Below are 26381 nucleotides of genomic sequence, written 5' to 3'. Positions count from 1 at the left end.
CAAAAAAATAAAAATTGTTAACACTATGCATGCGCCTCTTAAAAAGCTTTATATCGTATACACTCTTATAAGAACGTAAATTATACCTATATATTATATATACATATTTTAAATATTTATATTTATCAATTCTATATACTCCTATACCTATATTCTATCTGCATGCATGATTATATGTATATTCTATTATATATGTAAGTACATGTGATTTGAAAATTATTGTATATATACCTTTACTCATTTTATATTGCATATATATACGATATATATACATATATGCAATATATATATATACTTTTTTTTTCTTAAATGGTACAAGGAATCAATTCTGAATTGAGGTCCCAGTTTTAAATATACATAACGTATACATATGCATGTATGTGCAATTTTTTTGTGTAAAGAATATAATATGCAAGTACTCACAATAATACAACGATATAGTCAAAATATCATTTACAATCTTTATATGCACATAATATGTATATGAGTATGTAGATATGAACTAGTGTATATACATGTATGTATATATATCTATGTATGAATCGTATTTTTATATATTGTATCTCAAAACAGGTCCAATGTTAACAGATTAAAAGCTCTTTATCATAACGTAATAATATAACCACTCATACATAATATATATCATATATACTGTTGGTACTTTTCTTCCATGCATACAAATATACACACAACCATACCCATTTAAAATACAATAGATTTTATTTTTCATAGCTAGAATTTTGAGTATATTTTAATATATATGAGAAAAGTTAAAATAAATTTTGATTAATTATTTTATTATTATTATTGTTATACTACTTATTATATAAAAGTATTTATTTCTAATTATTAATTGAATTTAATATACATTATATAATCTGGATTTTACAAAAAATCCGAAAATTTTAATGTACACATTAAATGTACAGTTATACGATGTATACCTACAAATTAATAATACAGTATACAATATGCAAGCCCTATATATTGGAAGGTTCATAATCCTTAATTCTAAATATTGAATCGAATTTTATGAGAACAATATTAATAATTTTTTTTTTTTTATTTTATATGAACTCTTTCTTATTGCATTTTCAAATGAATAATTTTAGTATATTATAAAATATTTTATTTAAGAATATATTGTTTCTTTAACACAATGCATAAATAGTATAAAATTAACACAGGACATAAATAGTACTGTATTACATATATATGTACATATTTCATTTCATAATAATAATTTTAAAATATTTTTTAAGATATAATTTAAGAACATAAAATAATAAATATGGTTGTAGTTAATAATATGTATAAATTGTGTACATACAGAATAACGTTAACTATGATAATTCTGAAATACAAACAAATCTTAACGCATTGGAAACACTTAAAGAATTATTTACTCTCTAGTAGACCAGTGGAATATCAAAAAGAATACGCATTTACTCCAAATGTTCATACAAATGCTTATATTAAAATAATCATCGGTGTCCGGCGAGACCAATAATTTTTGTTTGTAGTGTCTTGTCATAAATTGCATTACAGTCTATAACGTGCTAAATCACCTATTCATGTAAATTATACAAAATGTCAACAACGTACTTAAAAAAATGTTTCCGTTGTCTTATGCTTACATATTAAATCCATGAGACATCATGCCAATTTATCAATTTTGAAAAATGACGTCACCCAACTAAATAAAAATTTCTTTTTCTTATATAGATACATGAAAGAGCGAAGAGTACGTATATTTAAACAAGTTTGTTTCGATCTAAAATAAAGTTTTTACAAAAAAATTGGACGAGTGCAATTTTAAAATTCGGAACAAGTCAACTTACAACTTTAGCAATATTTACATATTTTTAGGCAAGCCACACATTTGTATATGCATGTCTAATAATTAAATATTTACTTAAAATAAAAGTAAAATTGTAACAAAATCACAAATATTGTACTTACAAGATTTTGTTATATGTATTGTATAGTACAAGATTTTGTTATATATGTATTGTACTTACAAATTCTTATACATACATATGTATATACATACAAATATTTCATTTCCAGAAATACATACATATATCCATCACTCATCCATATGTATGCAGTTATGCATGTATGAATGAGTGAATGTAGTCATTGTATGAGCATTCAAATATGTAAAAAATTTCAAAGCGTTATACAAAAAAAATCAGTATTATTAATAATGTAAGCATATGTATGTACATACCAAATGCAAAATATGTACATACATATGTATATATGTAATTATTTTGCACAAATGTACATATATATTTACGTATATACATATGTATATTTTGTAATGCCAAATTCCTATCACCATATCGTCATGCATATATAATGTACCGAGTGTAACATATAATAAGTTTACATTAGTTATTACATATTATAAAATAATTATAATAATAAGTTAAAAACACAGTTCCCCTAACAAACCTCTCCCTATTCCTCCCTCTAAGATTTTAATATAACAATTCTTTTTGCTTATATATAAATGCATATGTACATACATTTGCATGTACACACATAAGAATATTATACCTAAACTTTTGACATGCATATATCGGCGTTTTAATTTAAAATTTAATTTTTTAAAAATATTTTCCTACGTACAAATGAGTACTGGTACAAATTGAATATTTCACAGTCATAGATGTAATTTGTGATAAACACACGCATATACGTACATACATACGTATAATGTATACCAAGTACACATTTTATACATCCCATAGCGAAATATTTAGAATGAAAAAAAAATACCGATTACCGGTTGGATAAAAATAAGTAAATTATAAAAACAAAAAAAAAAATACAAAAAACATCTAATTTATTTTGTTTCTACTGCAACTACGTGTGTGTATGTAAAATTTGACTATACATTATACTTAGTTTATAAGAGTTATAAGTAGGTATGTATCTATATGCTTAGCAAACATAGAATTATGAGTGAATTATTATATCGAACAAGTTTATGCATAAAGGTATGTACCTATAGTATAACAAACGATAAATTCTAAACATTTTGTATATCATGAGAGTTTTACTTTGTACCACCATACATACATCCAGACATAATAAGTATTCAGCCCCGTTTATACAAATTTGTATGTTCGGTTTCGGAACACATTTGCTTCTATTCATGTGCTATTCATTTCCAAATAGTCATATAATTTTTATGAATGTTTGTATGCATACATATGAGTAATATTCTTTAATGGAAACAAAAGAACAGGGATTTTATAAAAACAAAAATTTTATACTGTACTAGCTTACACTCACACATCATTATCTTCTATACAAAAAATTGATAATAAATATAAATTTATCATATTCACACACACAAATATGCGCATTCTGTGGGCTCCATTTCTACTATCCAACATTCTCACTAATCTAATTGTGTGTTTGTATGTTTGCAATTGAATTTATTCACGTTACTTGTCGATATATATGTATAATGTAACAACATATATTTATAGTATCTATTAATATGCATACAATATGTGTAAATCCATGTGAAATCTATAAAAAAAATATTTCAATGTGTGTGTGTGTCTAGTTAAATAAAACAATATCAGGTTTTTTCTTACTTCACTTTCCAAAAGCATAAGAACTCAACACAGCATTCAGAAAAAAAATAATAAATTATATTTAAAGTATATACAGTGTTCTATTCATATACAAGTGTATAATAATATTATTATTATTAAATCACACATAACCAAGAAAACCTGATTTTTTTTTTTTGCTTTTTCCTTGATGGTTTATTTTAAAACAAACGTGCTTTCTTGTTCCTTCACAGCAGCATATTATTTTTTTCTATTTGCTTTTATTATTATATTATACATATGTGTTTTTGTTCGTCTCTCTCTCTTTACCGAAGCTTCGATTAATTTACAACTCATTTTTTTTTTTCAATTTTTCTCATTCGCTTTTATAAGTTATAAACATAAGTACGTTCATAGCTATAAAAAACAAAATACATGTATGGCATAATAAAAATAAAGTATATCTGGCAACGTAATCAATATGAAAAGTAAAAAAAAAATGAACAGTTAAATGCCTTTTGAAATCATCGTTTTCATCTTTACAGCAAGCAAAAACAAGCAAAAACAACTACATTAAATAAGCAAAAAAATAAACAAAAGAAAAAACAAAGCAAAAAAATTGTAGTCACGATACAGCAATTTTTCTTTGCATTATTGTTTTGCTTTTTTCTGTATTCTTTGAATTTTTTCTTGGCATGGTTTTATACACAATATAGTGTAGAGAAAATAATATATATACATACATACGAACTCATACATACATAGTTATGTTTTAGGTATACATATAATTTTCTTATCATTATAAATATACGCATAAGTATAGAATAGTGTTATATCTATTGATAGAATTCTGGTATAGATCCGATTATAAAATGGAATTGCGAATGTGTATGTGCTCATTTATATATATACATGCATTCACATTCATATGCATATTATTTAAAATTATAAGTATAGATATTTTCCTAATTGTTTGTACGCCGCTACGTTGCTGGCAGTGACAATCGCTGCATTTTTGTTTTTGTAATTTGTATAAAATTAAAAAAAATGCTTTAAATTCATAATACATATGCAAGGAATTGTCATTTATAAAAATGAAATAATTTATAAATACTTATGTATGCATATTGTATTAGAGAACAAAAAAAAAACCAATAAATTACAATATTCATGTGTGTTTGTGCATTTTTTCCAATGTTTTTTTTTCTTCTTCAATCTAATAAAATATTTATCAATTTTCCATTTTATCTACAGAAAACACACACAATTTAGCGTATAACAAATATACATACATATATGTTTACTTATGCATATTAGGCACATATATGTATATATATTTTTTGACATAACTTTCGTATTCTTCTTTTCCTTTTCTCTTGTTTCCCCTCTCATAAATTTACATATTTTATTTTTGAAAAAACAGTATAGCAAAATTATATCTCGTTTTTAACTGTGTATAACAGTATAGCTATAGAAAATTTTTATAATATGAAATAACTTATAGTTTGGTTGCGTATTTATTTGGTACTTAATATATAATACTATACATATGCATTAATTAATATTTTATTAATTCACAATATGTGTATACATAGTTTAACATGTTCCTAAAATTCACAATATATAGTTTGTGACAAAAAAAGCCAAAAGTAACTAAGTATTTGTGCGATAAACTTTTTTTTTCAGACTTTTTAAATGTGTTTTCCTGAAGTAGTGTTAGTTGGTAGCACGAAACGAAACAAGAAAAAAAATTTTCTTTTTTATTATGGCGTGGTTGAAATGGAAATAAAATATAATATTTTAAAAATAAAAAGTGATGGATTTATACTACATATGCATGAATGTATAAAAATAAAAAGAAACATTTATATATACACATGTACGTAACTATATATATATATATATCTTTATATCTGTAGAATTTTGGTATAGAGTCTATTAATGTAAATGTAGTGGAGCAGTGTGAAATCCGAGTCCAAATTTTCGTTTCGATGTAGTCAAGTGCGAATGTTCTTTTTGTGAAATTGTGAATTTATAAAAGCGGATAACTTTAACATTTTCAAAGAAAAAAATTTTTTTTTCTATTGGAAAATTTAAAATAATAAAAATGTAATGGTTTTATTTATTAAAGAAAATAAAAAGCAATAAAAAAATGAATAAATAATTTTTAATAATCAAAAAAATGTTTTAAAAAATTGAAAGTTTGCAATAAAAAAATTATTTGAAAAACTTATTTTTCAAAAATATTTGAAATATTTCCTAAATGTATGAAATTTTTTTTTCAATTTTTTTAATAATAAAAAAAAGTGAAAAAATTAATTTAAAAAAAAAAATAAATTTCTAGTGAAATTTTTTTTGTAGCTAAAAATGATTTAATCATTTTTGTGGTTTAATAAAGTGAAAAAAAAATTACATCGGCAAATTTTTGTAATGTAAGCGCACAAATTTTCATTAATTTTTAAGGATCGAAAAAAAAATTAAAATTTATAACTCAAATTAAAAAAAAATTAAGGAAAAATATAAAAATATTTAAAACTAAAGATCTATTGTAGTTACACCATTGCGAATGTGCTGCATAAATTAAGGCAAAATTAATTTTTACCAGAAAATAAAAAATTCAAAATACCCCAAGTAAAACTGTTAAAGTTGAAATTTTTTTTTAATGTACCCCAATAATTCTTATTTCTTATTAAAAAGCGGTGAAATGAATTTTAAAAAATATTTTCATTTTTACATTAAAAAAACTTAAAAAATTAAAAAAAATTTTTTTTTTGTGGAAAACAAAATTAACAACAAAAAAAATATATTCAAATTTTAAAATAAAAATTTTAACTGAAAGAAGAATAAGAAAAAAAAAATTAATTTTCAATAATTAATTTTTTTTTTAATATAAAAAAAAAAATTATTTTTTTGTATTTTAAAAAAATATAACCAAAAAAAAAAGCCGCCAAAATTGATCGTGATACAAGTGCTGGCCGTTTTGTCAAAATGTCTTTACAGACACGACGGCAACATTGTTATTTATGCGACTTACCTCGCATGCCATGGGCAATGTTAAATGAATTTTCAGAGGCTGTATGCCGTGGATGTGTTAATTATGAAGGACCTGATCGTATTGAATTAGTTTTAGAACAAGCAAGACAACAGAAACGTTTACATCAAGCTGCAAAACGTTCACATGAAAATGGTGATATACAACAGCAACAACAAGTTGCTGCAGCTGCTGCTGCTGTTGCTGCACAACAAAGTCATCGTGTTGTTAGTGCTGCTGCATTAGGTGCACCAACTGGTACAACATCACATCATCAAACATATACAACACATCGTATCGGTGGGCCACAAGGTCCAACATTAATGGATTTTACACCAAAAATGGAACCACATGAAGCAACAGTAAGACCAGTCAGAATATCACATATGACACCACATCATAATATACCAATGTCAACAAGGCAAATAGCATCAGCTGCTGCTGCTGCTGTACATGGTGGTCAACCAGGTGGTCCAGGTGGTGTTGTTGGTGGACCATCAGCAGTTGCATTATCAGTTAATTTAAAAAGACCACCACCAGATGATGATGATCATACAACTGATGGTGGTCCAACATCGGTCGGTTTAAAACGTTCAGCAACTGAAGAAACACCAGTCGGTGGTGTTGGCGGTGTCGGTCGTCCACCGTTAACGCGCGGTGAATCTCTACCTGCGGTACCGTTTGTACCAGAAAGGCAACCTAGTTTTAAGGACAAACATCCAGTGAGAGCACCATCATTTGATGCATCAACATTTAAGGGTGGCGGTAAGTTGTGAAAAATTTCTTAACAACGTTTTTTTCTTCCATTTCGTTTTTTTGTTTTTGCTTTAAATTTTAATTTTTGATATTTGCATTATCAAAAATCATTCAAAAATTTTTTATTATATAAATTTATTTTAATTAAGAGTAATAATTAAATTTATATACATTTTATATAAAATATTCATTATCATAATAGGTTCTTACAATTAGTATGAGTTGATTTGCGTATGAGCTTAAAAACAAAAAATATTTTTGACATTTTTGTCATATTGGTTCTAAAAATTCCTGATTGCAAAAAATTTTGCAAATAAAAAAAATGTAATAAATGAAAATTAGTTTAAGGTATAAAATTAAAAAAAAAATACAAAATAAAATCTATATAAAGAATTTAAATAAAATATTTAAAATTTTATTCAATTTAATTAAAAATAGATAGCTACTTAGGCTTTTATTAATTAAATAAATCAATTTTTCCCTTAAATTCACTTATGAAACATTGACAATATCCCAAGCTAATATTGAAAAAGTAACACGTTAATGTCAACGAACTTTTTCAATTGCTTATAAACGGGAAAATAAAAACATTCTTAAATTTTTTTTATACACTTATTATTATCACTACCTTTCACAAACAGACAACACACTGTCAATGACGTAACTAAGGCGTAAAGTTAAGCTTCAATAACGTAGACATAAAAAAAAACCAAAAAATAAAAAAAAAATAGATATTTATGTATGGTAGTTTATAAAGACTACTGTGAATTGTTACGATTGAATTAAGGTATAAAAATTTTTGGGGGGAGGATGGGAGAGGAAATTTTATTAAATAAAATTATTAATAAACAAGAGGTAACTAAGTGAGTGTATATTTGTTTTTTTATTATTTGAATAAATTTCAATTATAAATGTGTATTAAGTTTTTTTTTTAATATTGTTATTGATAAATAAATAGTTTACTGTCAAGCTCATAATTACACAATTTAACCTTCAACTGTATACGTATAGGGTAAAAATAAAATTAAATTTAAAAAAAAAAGAGCTTTTGCTCTAATTTTCGAAAACATATAAATAAATAAATATTTACTTACTTAAATGTTGTCTAATATTTTTAACTTGGTTGATATTTTAATTTTATTTTTTTCTTTATTTTGGTTCTATAATTATAGAATTTAAATTTTTTTTTTACGAAGCTACTCTTAGCACGTAAATTTTTTAATTTAAATTTGGTACCAGGGCAATTCAAATATATTCCCGATTAATATATTTGAATTGTTCTGGTACAACGGATTCAGAAAATAGAATTAAATTGGGAAGAAATATTTGAACATATAAACTAGAATAAATTACTAGGGCATCTTTAACATTTAGCTAATGAGAAATTGCAAAATATTTTTATATTTTACTTTTATTTACTAAAAATGAATACCAAGTACTTAGTTAACATAAATTCAATTGACGATTTAAAAAGCTAGCTCTATGTAAGTAATTATTAGAATTGAACACAAAACAATAAGAATATAAATTTTATAATTAAAAAGTAAATATGTAAATTGACAAAAAAAAAGAAATCCAAGCATGCAAATAAGTTTTAAATAGAAGGTACGATTTAACAATTAACTTCACACCATTGTGAATCAAAAACTCAAAATTTGTAAATTACATGAAATTTACTTTATGCAGAGAAGATACTCTCATTTATGTTATATACAATTTAATATAATATTATTATATTTATACATGTGTATTAACCCATTTCAAACTAACATTCATAAAATGAAAAATTAAAAGCTACCAAAGTTTTCCAAAAATTTTTAAGTTCTTACTAAATTTTTTTTTTCAAACTAAAATATTTTTTTGTAACAAAAATGTGGTTTTTATTTGAGTTCGTCATCTGACCATAAATGCACCTATCTACCAATAATTGTGTATTTCTTTTAAAACTACATACATATTATACCTACATATTATAAATCAAGGCATGTATCATGTATCAAGAGTTATTTATTCAAAAAAAATGCATAACAACTTGTGCTTACATAAGTACCTATTGTAATTTTCACTCAACTTTACACAGAAAAAAAAAAAAACAAAAATGAAAATAAATAAAACCAGTTAGAGTCAGTAAAAATGAAGAGGTGCCTACCATTAAAAGTCATTTCAGTTAATAAGTATACTTGCATACATAGTTTCATTAATAATCATTAGAGTTGGACAAAAAAAAATAAGATAAAAATGGAAAACGGGTTAGACAAGTAAGTAACAGGTAATTCTTTTCGTTTTTTGTTATTTTTATTATTCCTCTCTCTTTTCTCGTATAACTTTTTTTTTTCTCATCTTAATAATCCAGTTTTATTCTTGTTTTTTTTTTTTCTGAAATTTTAATGCAGTCACACTGCATAGTTGTGTTTGAAAATCAATGTAAAAAAAATTTATTAAATTTTTTGTTTTTCTAAATAGTTTTTAAGGTAATTATGTTAATATTAAGCCCAGTTTCTGTTATCGAATTGTTATAATTTATATACATATACATATATAACAAATGTAAAGAGAAACTTTTATATTATTTTTTTATTTTAAATAAGTAAAACTCTGTTCTGTATGCTTGAAAATTTTCCCCTCGGAAAATTTTTATTAATTCTTCGAGTATTTGTAATACAGATTTAAATGATACAAATTTGAATGATGATGATCATCAGGATTTGGGATTATTTTAATTGGATGTGTTTCAAAAGTGTTTTCTTTTGATATACAATAATTTTGTTATTTCGTGTAATTTACATCAAATTCCTATTCGTATGTACATATATTTTTTAAAAATGTACGAATTTCTTTAGAAGAATCCTATAAATTACAAACATTGATACAACATACACATTTTGAATGATCACAAATTTCGCAAGTAGAGATTATTAATAAAAGCAATTGCAACATTATATTTCATTTATTTAAAATTACTCTATTAGTTCGCAGTAGAATTTTAATACTTCGGAACTGACAATACTCAATGATATTCGTAATTTTTCGAATTTCAGGCTCGCCAACGGATTTCATGAAAGGGCTGTATACTTTATTAGATAGGTACAAAATTTTTTACAATCCTTTGTTATTTTTGATTATACTATCCCCGGATGTTGTTTTATTTTTTGGAACTTATTAAGAGACAAAAATTTAAATAAAAGCACGTATCCATATTTATAATTAAGTTCTTGATATATTATGTCTTTTCGTAAAAATATGTAGGTACAATTAACAAATTTATACAATCAATGACAGTAAGTTGTTTGAGGTTATTTTATTGCGCTATGGGTATGCTTTATGCTATATAACATGATAATGTAACAACATACCTACCAACCTGTTAAACAACTAATTTTCTATTTCTTCTTTTTAAAAAAACAAGTTTTGTTTTTTTGCTGCTAAGAGTTAAAAACACAAAAAAAAAATCAAAACATAAAAATAAGAAAGATAAAATATTTTCATTTTCCCTTTACTTACCATCACAGTCACTTCTTTCTTGTTGTTAATCTTGTTATACTACAACAAAATCATTTTTCTACATTGATGTCGAACACATGATATTGTTGTTGTTGTTACTGTTGTGTTGTAATTGTAAAGTTATAAAACTTGATTACACGTTATAAAATTTTTCATTTTTTTTTTCATTTGTTTTATTGTAAATTACTTTTGCAACAACAATAATCACAATATTCACAACACAACACGACGACACAACTCTCTCATATTATCATTAGCCGCAGCATCCAATTTTCTATGCTTTTTTTTTGTATTTTAACTTTTTACCATGAAGTTTTTTGTTTGTGTGTTTTTTTTTTCGTATTACTTTCGTACCTGTATTTCAGGTATAGGAAACATTTTCATAATAATATGTAGACAAGAATGGTTTTTGTTTTTTTTTTGCAGTTTATTTTTTTGTTTGTTTCTTGTTTAGATAGCGTAACCTCTTTAAAAAAGAAAGGTCAACAAACCAAAGTTTGATTTGTTTCGTATTTCGTTATTATTATAATTTGTGTTTTTATTTTTATTGCTTTTTATTTTTTATAAAATTTTTTATATAACCATTATAATAACAGAAATAAAATACCGTTATGTTTTGAATGAAGTTTTTCTGATTATTTTTCTTTTTCTGCATTATTTTCATTTTAAGTACATACACATATACAAAAGTAACATAAGTATAGACACATTTTTCAATGGCAAGAAAAGAAAAAAAAAACAGATACTTGGTTACTGCTTTCTTATTTTTTTATATTTTTTGTTACAAACCAGTCAGTCCTATGTTTAATAAAAAAAAATTTAAAATATGTAAGTATGATAGTAAAAATAAAATTCGATAAGAAAGTTTTTTTTTTTTTTTCGTACTTTGAAGAAAAAGTTGCCAGTTACCAAGTTTTACATATATATATATATATATATATGCAGCTGTACACAGGAACGAATATCATAAGAGAAATTAATGAAACTTAGAAAAAAAACTATATGTGATCTGTAAGCATTTTAAAAAGTGAGACAAATCCGCTTTTAAAATATTGTGTTTGATGAAAAAACTATTTTTAAAAAATTTCAAAAATTTATAAGATTGGTATGGGCATTAGATATGGGAGTAGTAGTTATTTAATGCTTATGTGTACATATATCCTTAACAAGTCATTGTAAAATAAAGTAATGTTAATTTTATATTCAAAAATTATTAAAAATTGTGGGGTAATTACAATTAATATGATGGTATCTATAATATGATTTTCCAATTCTACCTAGGGCTACTTTCAGTACATTGTAATTGTAATTATTTCGTGTAATTTTAAGAGAAGAAAAACTTTACTAAGGCACATTGATTGTCGAAAGTAAATAATTTTCAATGAAGGTATAGAAAACATTCAAAGAATGTTAAAATTTTTGCTAGTCTACTATATAGAAAATAAGAATTGTTGAATTATTTACAATGTCTGTTTTTATTTACAATTTTTGACTATTAACTATATATATGTATGTATGTATACTTTGCTATTTGCTATCGATTTTGCTTAACAAAATTGGGAAAGATTTAGAAAAAAATACAATTTCTTGTGTAGGTGCATCACATTCGAGTTAAACAATTAATGTTTAAAATTAAATGCAATAATCAATATTATGTACTCGTAAGAAACTAGTAATCAATACTAATTACTCATTCAAATCACAACAAATTGTTTCCTTATTATAATATTTTTAATGGGGTATTTGTATAAATAATTTAAGTAATTTTTATTAATTAAAATAAAGATTGTAATTAGTAAATTTATCTAATCAGTTACACAATAATTTATTCTTCAATTCCTTATTAGTTATTTTATTATAAGCAATTTTTCAGGCATTTTAAATTTTATATAGTAAGTACATACATACATGTGTATTTAAAGTATAGAATCATAGGTATTTTGTTTTACTTGCGTTATACTGTTGTACGTATAGCATAAAAATAGAATTAATATTTTATTTTATAAATAAATTTTTTAATATTAAATATAAGTAAAAATTATATTTTAACACATGTTTGTAGTAATTTCATACAATAATGTATACATACCTACAAACAAGCACATGCATATGTACATATGTTTATTTGTGAACCAAAAAGTAAAGAAGAGTAAGAATAATTTTTTTTTTTTTAATGTTAAATGAAAATGAAAACGTTAACCTCATATTCGCGCAGCGTTTATTTTTTGTATTCCTTTTTTCTTTTCTTATAGTAGGTAATTCTCGCGTTATTTTATTATTTTGTATTTAAAATTATTATTATTATTTTTCATTAAATATAAAATTCTATATAAATACTATGTACAAAGCATTCATACAAGCATACACAAATGAATTTTTTATTAATATACATAAGTATAATTATTAATAGACACGTCATAAAATATACTTTAGCTTATGTTCCTCTACTTAAGTGTATTGTATTCTACCAGTCGCTACACTCTTCTTAATGTGCTGTTGTGATCTCCTTACAATTATTAATTTGTATTTTTGTACGTTTTTAGATTGCGGTGGCTGGTTTTATTTTTTTTTTCTCTCTTTTTCATGTTATAAAAAAAAAAATATTATAATTTTATATATGTAAGTATTTATGTATGTATGAATTGTTATTGTTTTTATTTAATTTTTTTTCTATTTATAATTATATTCTTTTTATGATTCTTTCGCGTCTACTCTACTCTACACTATTGATTTTTTGCTTTTTGTTTATGACTGTTTTTTTTTTTTTTAAAGTCAGACACGACATTATAACATTAAAAATAAATAAAAAAATTATAATAATAATGATATACACTGACATACATACATGTTATATACATATAATTTATTTATATCTTATGTGATATATAATTGAGTTTACTACAAGTAATTTATTCTGATTGGTAGCAGTGTGAAAGAGAAGAATCATCAACATATTGTGCATAATATATACATATGTATGTATGTAGATATCGAGGAAAAATGATAAAAAATGAAAAAAAAAAAAAAACAAATGATTGTAAAGCAAAATAATCGCATATAAGTATGTATATTCGACACATGTGATTCACAATAGTATACATAAGTGTTTTTTTTTACTTTATAATTTATCTATGCCCACATAGGATAAACGTATATACCGACAAGCATATGTGGTATAGAATATAATATATAAGTGCCTATATATTAAGTCTTTTATTTTAAGAGATACGTATATTGATTGTATACTTATTTCACAATTTACATAATGTTTTCATCTTTTATAAAAAGAATTTTGGTACAAATAATGGAGCATATACATATGTATATGCATCAAGTATGTATATTTTTTTGTGTTATTTATCCTAACATATGTATGTACATGTACATATATGTATGTAATGTTTATATGAAGGTTATAAACTTTTGTATTTAGATAAGAAAATATACAGTGAAACATCGAAGTTTTTATAATCCAAGTTGTAAAATATAAATATTAAGTATAATTAATTACAATTATAGTAACTACAATATTTTTTTTACCTTCTGTTGAATTCTTGAATATAATAACGATTTTGTTCAATCCCACAAAATTATCCATAATAAATATTTAGAATAATAAATTTATGTAGAATTTATAGAAATATTTCTATTTCAAATGCATAAACAAATTATTTAATGTTTCTTTAAATTTAATATTAAAGAAAAAATTAAATAATTTTAACAAATTAGAAATTATAGCTGCTTTATCGCGCTTTATACTATTAATGGCAATTGAACATTATTAAAGGTAATAAAAAAATGTTTGTACTGTAGTTAAACCTAAAATTTAATAATATTTTGAAATTTATTTAAAAATTAATTAACTATGTATATTTACACTTTATATTTAATATTTAACTACTTCAATTCATACGTACATATATTTTATAGTATACAATTTATTCACAAAACAAGTTCGCAGTTTCAAAGTTATTACAGTACTTTTAAATTAGTTGATACTACTACATTGTTAAAAAATTTAAAATCTACTTTGTATAAATTATAAAATTTATTTTAAAAAATAAAAAATTTATTCATAGTTATACATATGTATGTATGGATATGTTACATTTGTATATCACATTGTTGGCTAGAAGCAAAAATGATAAAATTTAAAATTGACTAGTTTTCGTATATGATATCATATTAGATATGTACATTAATACTTACATAAATATGTACGGCAATCATATACAAATGTTATATAATTATATCTATGTATGCTAGTATATGAATATTATGCTAGTATAATAATATCTATTTAAATAGAAGTTACTCTAGTACATTTTATTATTATTATTGTTATTATTACTATTTATAAAGCTCAAGGCTATCAAGATTTGCAAATATAAGTACAAAAAATCAAAATAAAATTAAATTCAGTTATCATAATAATAATAATAACAACAACAAGAGGGAGGAACCGAATTTCTAATAGGGGGATATAGAATAAATAATTTTATAGTATTTTATTAATATATACAAGACCATACATACATGTACATATATAGAATTATAGACAGTTATATCTAATACATAGATATGTGCACATGAATGTATATTTGGTTGGAATCTAATTGTATTTGAGTATTTATGTTTGTATTTAAGTTTTTTAAATGAAAACAAAAAATTTCGCGCAATTTATAAAATAGAAAAAAAATATTTATTTTTTTACATTTTTTTCTTGTGATTATTTTGCTACCATTTATTTTTTTTTTCTCCCTCATTTTCGTTATTTATTTACTTTTTGTTATAAAACGTTGATATTTTCATAAAATCAAAAAATTACCGCACATTTTCTACATTATATTTTATAATATTGTGTACCTTACGTATGTATGTATGTATGTATTTTATGTGTATAATTTTAAATAAATAGAAAAATATTAAGAATTTTTATACAAATTTCGATGAGAAAATGTTTTTAACATTTTTTTTTTACTGTTGATTTATAGGATTTCAATATTTAGCTAATTAGTTTCTCATTTAATGTCGATGTATATATGCATGTATGTAAGAGTATAACAGATATTATAAAGTAATTAATTAGGTATATATTATATAACGGCTTGAGTACATGTATAAGAATAATATATTTACATTCACGCATAATTTATTAATAACATGCATAGAAAAATTGTATTTAACTATGTATTTAATTACTCTCTTGTCAATTCTTCTCTTATAGGTTATTTTAGGTTAAGTACATTTTTGTTCTGTAATTATTCTAATTGTATTAAAATAAAGAAAAAAATAATTCTTCAACTCTTAAAGTGTAAATTTTAAGAGAATATACTTTCCTTTTCATAATTATTTATGTATGTAAGTACATTTGTTTGCACACAATAGTCATCAGAGAAAAGTGTTGCCAATATTAAATTATGTCATTGCAGTATAAAGTGACAAGGTTTAGAAATTTGTGCAATTTACTGGAAATTTAAACTAATAGAAAAATAGCGAAACAAAAATTTGTACTCTATTAGCAAATAAAAATCTGGGTGATTAATCACAAAAAATAATTTGACTTACTGATTTTATATAATTTTTTACAGTGTGATGGAATAATTATGAAGTAAAATTTTATTTATTATTACATTTATTCCTAATAATTTCGAAATGATTGGATATTTTTTACAAAGAAATCATAAATTGTATTTAATTATTGAAATATTTACTAGTTATTCCATTGTGTATATTATTTATAGTGATATACCTACCTACATATGTATACAAAAGGCAATTTTTGTAATTACAAAACAAACTATTTTCTTTTTTGAGCGGCGCTAGTGAGTATTAAGTTTTAATTACAAAAATTGTTTCCTTTATATTGCTATAAACTATAATTACACAATGGTTATTCTTAAAGAAAAAAAGGGTTCCCGTCGCAACTCTATTTGTAAATTAATTGAACGAATTAATAAATTTGAATTCTCTCTCTATTTACAATCTATATTTTTATAGTGATAGTACTTAATACTTATCAAAAATTTACAATGTAATATTTAATCTAAGTAATTAATTTACTTTTTAAATTTTTAAATTTACATTTTATACTAAGTGCATATTAAATTCAATAATAATAATTGAAACAATTTTATTAAAATGAGCTCATTATTATCTTATCTTATATTGTTTGTTATCAAATATAACCTATAACTTTGTAATCATATCAATCTATACTCTAATACATATAGTCCATATTTAATGAATCTAAGTACATTTATAGTTATACATATTTTTATACATGTGTATGTTCAACGTTTGTTATCAACTTATACAATAATAAATTATCAAATATTAAATAATAAAATTATTTTATATAAATATGTATATATCTATCTATATATTTATAATGAATTTTACTCACAAAAGTTTTGATACCGATATCAAAATTTCCAGGCATATCATAGAAATCAATTGATATTACAAAAGTGTACACATAGATGCAATAATTATGTATTTTTAACCCTATCTCAAATTTAAATTTAAAATGACGTTCTATAAATTTATTATTCATAAGTATATAATGTATGTATGTATGATATATATTTATTTATATCTATACTTATGTACAATTATTTTTAATCAAATATTTGAAAAAAATTATCTTATCAATTGTTTTTTAAAAGAAAACAACAACAAGATTAGCTTATTTTCAAAAATAAAAGAAAATGAAAAACGTAATTATTGAATTGATTAAAAATTATCATTGTTATGATAAGAAAAATATATACATACATACTTATGTATGTAAGTATGTACAATATGTACCTATTATGTAGCTATTAACTATTATAATTGATATTTCAGTAAAAAAAAATAGTAGTACTTAAGTAAATTTTTTATTTCTCTACTTATCATTTATAATTTTCTATCTCTTGACAAAAAAATTTGATAATTATTATCAATATTTTGTCATTCTATACATAAACATACATACTCATAACATATGTATGTATATTGATACAAAAATATTTCTGTTATTGTTTCAGTATAAGTTGAACTAAATTAATCAATTCACAATAAATTTATTAATCAGAAATTATCAAGAAATTCAATAAAAATTCCTATAAATGCTTAAATTACTTAAATACATATTATATAAAATTTTATATATGTATGCATATATGTACGCATTTCGATTATCAAATGAATTGACCCATCAATATTAATATTTTCTCATTTTCTGGACTTATAAGGGTTGATAAGTATATGTAGGAATGAGTTCTCTACTGATCTTATGGTTTTTATCAGTAACAAAATAATTATTAACTCGGTTATGGTTGATGCTTACTTATCTCAATCTTATTTTTATAATTAAACATTTTTGGGTTCGATTTTATATTTATAAATAAGTAATTTACTTTAAAATTGACACAATTTGTAAAATCGTATCTAGTTTATGCCCAACGAATAATGATAATTAGTTATAAATTTTGACAATTTTTGTACTATGATATATGTACATATATGTACTTGGTATGTAGTCTGTTTTTAATTTAATATGTCAAATTGTTAGCTCATAGGTATAAGTATTTGAAATATTGATTGAAAAATTTCTTTATTAAATATAAGTAAATATTTTGCTTTCAATTTATTTTACAAAATTATATTAGCCATTCTAATTTAGCCACCATATACATATGGAACATTACACGTGAATTTTTGTCATTATTTCTTTGAAAAGCAAAATTTTTAAAACTGACAAATTCACTCATTTATTTTCCAAAGCTTCTACTTGTTTTTTTTTTTTAAATGACAAAGATGTTAACTTTTTTCCCCTTAATAATTATTAATATATGTATATTATTAATGACATGCAATAATTTTTTGCCTTCTGCACGTAGGTACACAAGAATTTGATCTTTTTAATAAATTATTTAAAATACTTACGATATGTATTTATAAATGAAATTAAGTGAACCGTAATACCGGACAAAATGTGTTTGTGTGTTTTGCATGCATACATACATATATAATATTATATAGAATTATAAATATAAATGTATTATGTCAAAAAATAAGTCTGCTTATTATTTTGAAGGTTCACATGAGAATAAAAATTATTATAAAAAAGAACAAAATTATAATGATATCCAATATACCTTATAAAAAGAGCACCAAGCAAAATGTTATACTGATCATACTTACATTTTATACGATAAAGTACCAATAAAAATACCAAAATCAGTCAACCACTTAAATTAACCAAGCGTTTTGTTTAGTTCTTTAATTTTTGATTATATCTCAGTTTATATAGTATGATAATACGACTAAGTACCTATAATATTATTTATATGCAAGTTCGAATACTTGTATTACGATTTGAAATGAAAATATTTTTGTTTTAACCCTTAATCACTACAAAAATAAAAATTTTACTTATATTCAAATGTTTAAATTACATTTTAAATAAATTTTTAATAAATAATAATTACAATTTCAAAATAAAATATTGTTCATCCTCAACAACCTCAAACAACGATGAAACAATTTTTTTAAGTACATACATACATACATACAACAATGACAGACAGTAAAGTAATACGTATTAAAAAAGTATGGTAAATTTTTTCTGACAATATTTTAAGAGACGTATCTCTAAGTTCATCATGTTATGCTAAATGAAATGAAAAAATAATTTTTTTGTTTGTTAATCATTTTGCAGTACTGCTTTGATGCGACAAAAAAAGATATTAAAATGCATGAAGCGTAAAAAAATTTTTTTTTTGTTTAAAAAAGAAAGATTGTTACCAAATTACTTATTTACATTAAAAAATATTTCATAATTATGACTTAATTTATTAATTGAATATTAACTGTTAAAAATGTTTGATTTAATTATCTTTGTTCATTATTACGAAAAAAATCTCATTGAAAAAAAACTTATATTTTTTTATATTTATTCCAATAGATTGCTATTATTGAAATCAATATTCATTCAAACACCTCAATAATTTCTTGAGGTGTTTGAGAGAAATGCAATTAAATAAAATGCTCTTGCATATTAAACGTTACAACAACGAGAATTCAAATGATTTACTGCATTTCCGATTTTTTTTGGGATTTTTTATTACTTAACGAACGCAAGCAATGTGACAAATATGAATTCATTAAATGTGACAACACTGTAATTTTATAGACAATAATAATAATTTATCCAAAAAAAAATTTTTTGTTATTTTATATAATACTTCTTTGAAATTATTATAAACGGAAGGTTTTTGAACCAAAACAATTCTTATTACGTTGCATATTATTATTTATTTTATTTTTCTTTTTATACAATATACACATACTAGGTAATATTGGTTATTTAACAAATATCATAGTAAAAGAAATCGTTTTGTTATTTTGTCTCGTTTCTTTCATTGTAAATTATGGAAAAAAACAAGAAAAAAAATGTAAAAAATCAAAAATGGTTCATTGATCTAAAGGTAAAGAAATAATTTTTGTTACTATAACAAAATTTCGCACTTAATATTAAATTGAAAAAAAAATTGTTGAAGAAAGAAAATTTAAAATTTAATAAGGAACATACATACCTACTCACCTACTCTTTTTTTACTGAATGTATACCTAAGTACTCTTAATTTGAAATTATTCAGAACATACTTATCGTATTTTTCAAGATTTTTTAATAGTTATACTTTGCAAAATATCTGTCAAAATACTGTTTCGAATTACATATTTAGAATATGATTTCCAGGAGTTTTATGACTTAAGTCTAAGGAATCAAAGAATTTGCTTACCTATATTTTTTAAAATCTAATAAAATCTATAAAGGGCTGTCAATTATTAAAACAAATATAATTTTTTGATTGCATTTTAAAAATCTCTATAAATTATTGTAGAGATTTTTAAATTGCAATACATGTACATACAATACATATATAGTAATAATCTATTCAGATTTAATGCTAATGGTAATTGTACGCTTAACTTTTAACCAGAAACTCTTATTGTAGCCATTTCCTATACAAAATTTTGTTTTGGTTTTATATAAAAAAACCCCTACTGTAAGATATTACGAAATATTTTTTTTTTTTTGTCAAAAATTGTTGTATTTCCCATTTTGTGCCAAAAATCTAAAAAGAAAAAAAAAGATCAAATTTTTTCTTTAAAGTACAGTCACTAAAAAAATTTCGGCAATTTAATTTTTTTTTTTGAATTATGGTGACGTCACTCGCATAAATGACATGTCAGTTTGAGTACTTATTAAAATTTTTTGATTCTTTTTTTGTGCTTTTTCTTATTTTTGTTTTGTTTTGAAATAATTTTTTGTTTTTACAATCATAGAGACAGAAAAAATCATTTTACACGAAATTTGTTTTTGTTTGTGGTGGCAACACAACAGTAAAAATGTGTTTTTTTGCTGTTGAATTGAAAATAAAATAAGAAACAAACAGTGTGTTTCCAACCAACAACCGAAAAAAGAAAAATTATAATAATGAAAATAATAAAAATACTAGTAAAGAAGGCAAAAACAAAAAAACTCAAAACACAGCAAAGAGAGAGGTAGTGAACGATGAAACCAACGTCGTCGTCGTCGTCGTTGTTATACGTCATTTGTCCTTGAACTTCACTTCGACTGAACGCGTTCCATTCGATGAGTTTTTATGCTTTTTGGTTTTTCTTATGTTTTTATTTTATATTGTACATTTTTTCTTCTTCTTATTATTATACTTTTATTATTATTCTTTTTTATTCCATGTTTAGTTCGAAAAAGAATTCCTCGTCGTCGTAAAACCCCAGTATTCTGGAACGATATAATATTTTTTTCCTAAATAATATATTTTACACATATATTTATATATGGTGGTGTATGTAATATGTACACATTTATAAAAAAGCAAACATCAAGGGTATACATATGGAATGTACACATTCAATATCACATATTACGTACTTTTATATAAGAAAAGTAAGAAATTTGAAGAAACAAAATAAATAAGAAACAAATTTTTTTTTTGTTTTACCAAAAAAAAAGGATGTAAGCAGAACAGAAGTAAAAAACAAACCATATGTACGTACGGGAAACCTAGGGGTTTGCTGCCCAGGAAGAAAAATTTAGCAAGATGAAAAAGAGCACGTAAAATAATCAGAAAAGGGAAAAAGAAGAAAAAATATGTAAAAGGGAAAGAGAAAAAATGACATGAATTTTTTGTTTTGCTATTAGGGAAAAAAATTCAACGGATAAAGTGAAGTTAGTCAAACAAATAGGATAGGTGTACAAGGGAATGGGAAATTTGAAACGAAGAATTTAGAAAATCGATTTTTTTTTGTTCTGCTTTCGTTTATTTTACTTTTGTTATTTTTTGAATTAACAAAAGTAAAAAAAGTGTAAAAAAAAAACCAAAAATAAATTATTGTTTCTTTGGATGCATGACGAAATCAAGACAAAATACACATGCATAAAAGTACGATCGATATAAAAGCGAATAAAGAATATGATGACGATGATGATGGCTACTAAAAAATACAAATACATTGAATTAAACTTGGAGTACTCTTTATATAAAAACATATACATGCATAAAAACTTGTCTATGGAAGCCCTTATGTGTAACTATAGCTGTAAATTTTGAATTAAAAAAAAATATTTTCTTTGAAAATATTAGTGTTGGTTAAGTTGAAAAGTATATTCTTTTCTAATTTTCCACTTTTATTATATCAGAATTCAGAAATCAGAGTGAATTTGTGTGTGTTTTGTAAAATTGGATAAGTTAATTGAAAAGAAGTTATTGATTTTCGATTATTTTATAGTTTTTCCCTTAAAAAAACAAAGAAAAATGAATTATGTATGGAAAAATCTACATAGGTACTTCGATACTGAAATTAAAGTTTGACAAAGTATTGTACATAGGTACATAGGTGTATGTTTATGTATTAGGGTTTGGTACCCAATTCTTCATAGTTATGCACATAGGTACTTATTATAAGAACATACAAACATATGTATGTATATTAAATAAAAACTTGAAAGGATTCCTTGTTTCTTACATACATTTTTTTTAATATTTAACTTACATATGTTTAATTCACAATTTTTTCTTTAAAAAGCAAATGTCTTTGAGTACAGTTAACGTTTTTGCATAAATTTTAGTAGAATTTTATCAAACTATTATACCTACAAAGCAAAATAATAAACTTATTAATTATAAAATTAAATAACACGATACCTATTAAAAATTCATAATTAAAAAATTAGTTTCGTAGCAAATTCCATAATAAAGAAAATTATTTTTGAAGAGCTCTTTCTATATTTAATATGCAAAATAAATAAGTAAATAATTTTATATTTAAATATTTAAATACAATTTATATACATATACATAAATTCATAAAATATTTACGTATATTTAGTACCTATACAAAATATCATCGGTTTTGAATGTTTATTTTTTCTTGGCATCCCTGCCAAATTGGAATGATGCCAAAATATTATACTTAAACGTCAAAAAAATTAAAATGGAATTCATTCAAAATTATTATTTACTATTCAGTATGTAGGTGCCTATGCATATACATATATTTTTGTATTTTTGAACATATGCATGTATATGTATATACATTTTGAGAAAATATTGTTAGTATATATGCATATAACACTTATTTATTAGACTTTCATATGTAAGCTTATTTATTTTTGGCCAAGAAACATAATTATACACAATATGTTTATATACATACATATAATGTATACATATATGTATTATGTCAATATAATGCATTTATTTAAAAAATAAATTTGGTACTAAAAGAAAATTGCACTTAATTTATTTGTGCGCATATAATATAAGCATATTACATATGTATGTATACCTGTATTTATTTAGTTGCCGTATTGATTATACATATTGTATATTGTAATGTTTAATAAGAATATATAAATACTGAAAGCGATTTGCATTTATGTACATATGTATTTTATATTCAATATTAAAAATTTAGACTAAAGTTTAAAATTAATTAAAGTGTTTAAAAAATATTAAAAATGTTTGTACACTTGTTTAGTACTATGCTTTGTAAGTATTAAGTAAGTTGTTTAGTTTGATGAATTTTAATTTTGAATATTTAACTCATCATGTGTATTTTCTAGCAGAAATTACTAAATTAATTCATTTTTTCTTATTTTTTTTTAATTATTTTATTTTACATAAGAAGTTTTCATTGAACTAAATTCTGGAATTGTTCAAATATACTTACATAATTAAATTGGAAAAAAATTTGTTCTTACTAAACCACGTTAGAATGATAGTAACGGAGTTTAAATTTTAGAAAGTGACTTTCTATTTCAATACTATTTCGCACTACTACGGTAGTAATTGAAAAAAAAACAGCTTTCTTTTAAAGAGTTGCAAAATTTAGCCCTTACCTTGTGATAAAATATTTGAGGGTAGTCATTATTAGTATAAAAAGTCAATTATTTTTCGAAGAATTCTTCTGAATTTTAAAGTATTTCGTGAAAAAAAATAAATATTTTTGGCTTTGTAAATACGAGTACTCGTATATTGAAAATTTTTGATTTAAAAATTTTTCCCAATAGTGCTGCTTGGATCTAGATTATTCTTTCTCTTATAATATACATATAAGAATTTAATTACATATATCTATATATATATATATATATATATCTATATATATCTATATATCTATATATATATAATATACATATAAGAATTTAATACATATATCTATATATGTATATATATATCTATATATATATATTTTAATATTTTTTGTTTATAAGTATTATTTTATAACATAAACTAATATTTATTTAGATTTTTAATATCTTTTCTTTTTTCTCTATAGTTTTATTTAAAGATTCTATATTAAGAATAACATTTTGGTTCTTTTTTTTTATTATTTTGTATTTTAAATTTTTAACATATGAGCCAACAGCCAAAGCTATTTTAAAAATATTTATTTATATTATAAATGTGTATAGCTTTTACATGCATAAGTATATACAGTATGCATAAGTATCTATATAATTATATGGCACATTATATACGATTTAAATAGTTATAGACATATTAATATTATAGTATATATTTTGTTATACATAATGTTGAATTGAGACTGTTTCTCAAACTTTTTTTTTTCTCGAGTACTGCTTAGAGTAAAAAACTGCTAGTTAACAATTTTAAGGTTATAACATTGTAAATTTCGAATTATTTTATATACGTGATATGTACTTTCGTTTTATTGGAGAGGAGAGAGGAATTGAATATTTTAATTCTTATTTAAATTTTCATTTCTGTTAACCTCAAACTTTTATGAATGACCCGAAATTTGAATATCACTGGTATATTGAAGTGGACCTAATAGAATAAGAAAAAAAAGAGAAAATTTTACCTTTTACAAAATTATTTTCTACTTTTAGCTATAGATTTAAATAAATTCAATAAAAATAAATTTTATTTTTATATTTAGTTTTCAATTTGTTCTTGTTTTATTTTTTTTAATTTAATTTTTGTGACAAAATATTTTATTTTATTTCTACATTTTTTATAATTTATTTATTTTTTGAGTAAAGAAAATATATGCAAAATCAACAAATATTTTCTAGTTTTGTATTTTTGGTGTTTTTGACATACGGTTAAGTAATTGTATACAATAAATTTTCATGTATACAATATGTCGTAGAAATTTTTAAAAAATGCGTTATCAAAAAAATTTTAAAATATTTAATTTTGGATGGAAGATTCTTGCGATTTAAGAAGAGCAAATTTGACAATTGTATTGGCAAGTTTGACAATTGTAAATAATAATAAGATTGATTCTAATTCTTATGTCAAAAATTATGGAGAATTTTTTAAGAGTACATCAATTTTTGTAATTGGGCAAGAAAGCAAATTCTAAATTAATGTTAAATTATATGAAGTTTGTCTTTTTGAATTAATTTTAAATATTGAAACAAATTATAGTAACTACTTTCCAAAATTAATCAAAAAAAGCAATATAATTCTAAATTTTTCCAATTTCTTTTTAGTAAATTTCAAAAAAATTAAAAATATTGAATAAATGGTTTTCTTTATAGGCTCACATTAAATTTTCTATAATAAATTTTAAAATACGAAAAATAAAAATGAATATTCTTTCCTGTTGTTGAATCATCATTTGTAATAGATTTAAATAAGAATGTATGTAGATATATATTAAAGAAATTTTATAATTACTGAGAAGAGTTGCCATCCTCTTTAAATAATATGGTAAAAATGCGTGCAATATTTAGGTAATGCACTTCAAAGTAATCCGTACCTATGATGTATGTATATACTTTTTGCTTACGTTATTATCAATAATTATTTAATAATTGTGAACACCTAGGTTTCAAAATTCCTAGTCTCATTATTGAGTATTTGAGCATTTTCTAAATGAAAATTAGAACGTATGGAAATCTTAAAAAGAAGTTATTGAAAATATTTAATTATTGAAAATATTTAAAAATTTTTCGTATCATAACCACA

The 26381-nt window shown here is 22.6% G+C and overlaps 1 protein-coding gene across 1 annotated transcript in view; it reads left to right on the top strand.

Annotated features, from left to right (window-relative positions):
- Positions 1-5968: 5968 nt before the first annotated feature.
- Positions 5969-26381, top strand: part of LOC129607678 (interferon regulatory factor 2-binding protein 2-B) — a 36285-nt gene continuing 15872 nt past the window's right edge. The window contains exon 1 of the mRNA XM_055518830.1: positions 5969-7371. Coding sequence (XP_055374805.1) covers positions 6564-7371 — 808 coding nt within the window. The 5' untranslated portion in view covers positions 5969-6563. The remainder of the gene's footprint in view (positions 7372-26381) is intronic.

The sequence above is a fragment of the Condylostylus longicornis genome, unplaced genomic scaffold (genome assembly GCF_029603195.1).
Source record: "Condylostylus longicornis isolate FDR11 unplaced genomic scaffold, ASM2960319v2 ptg000028l, whole genome shotgun sequence".
Classification (NCBI taxonomy): domain Eukaryota; kingdom Metazoa; phylum Arthropoda; class Insecta; order Diptera; family Dolichopodidae; genus Condylostylus; species Condylostylus longicornis.
This window is presented reverse-complemented; position numbering and strand designations above follow the sequence as displayed.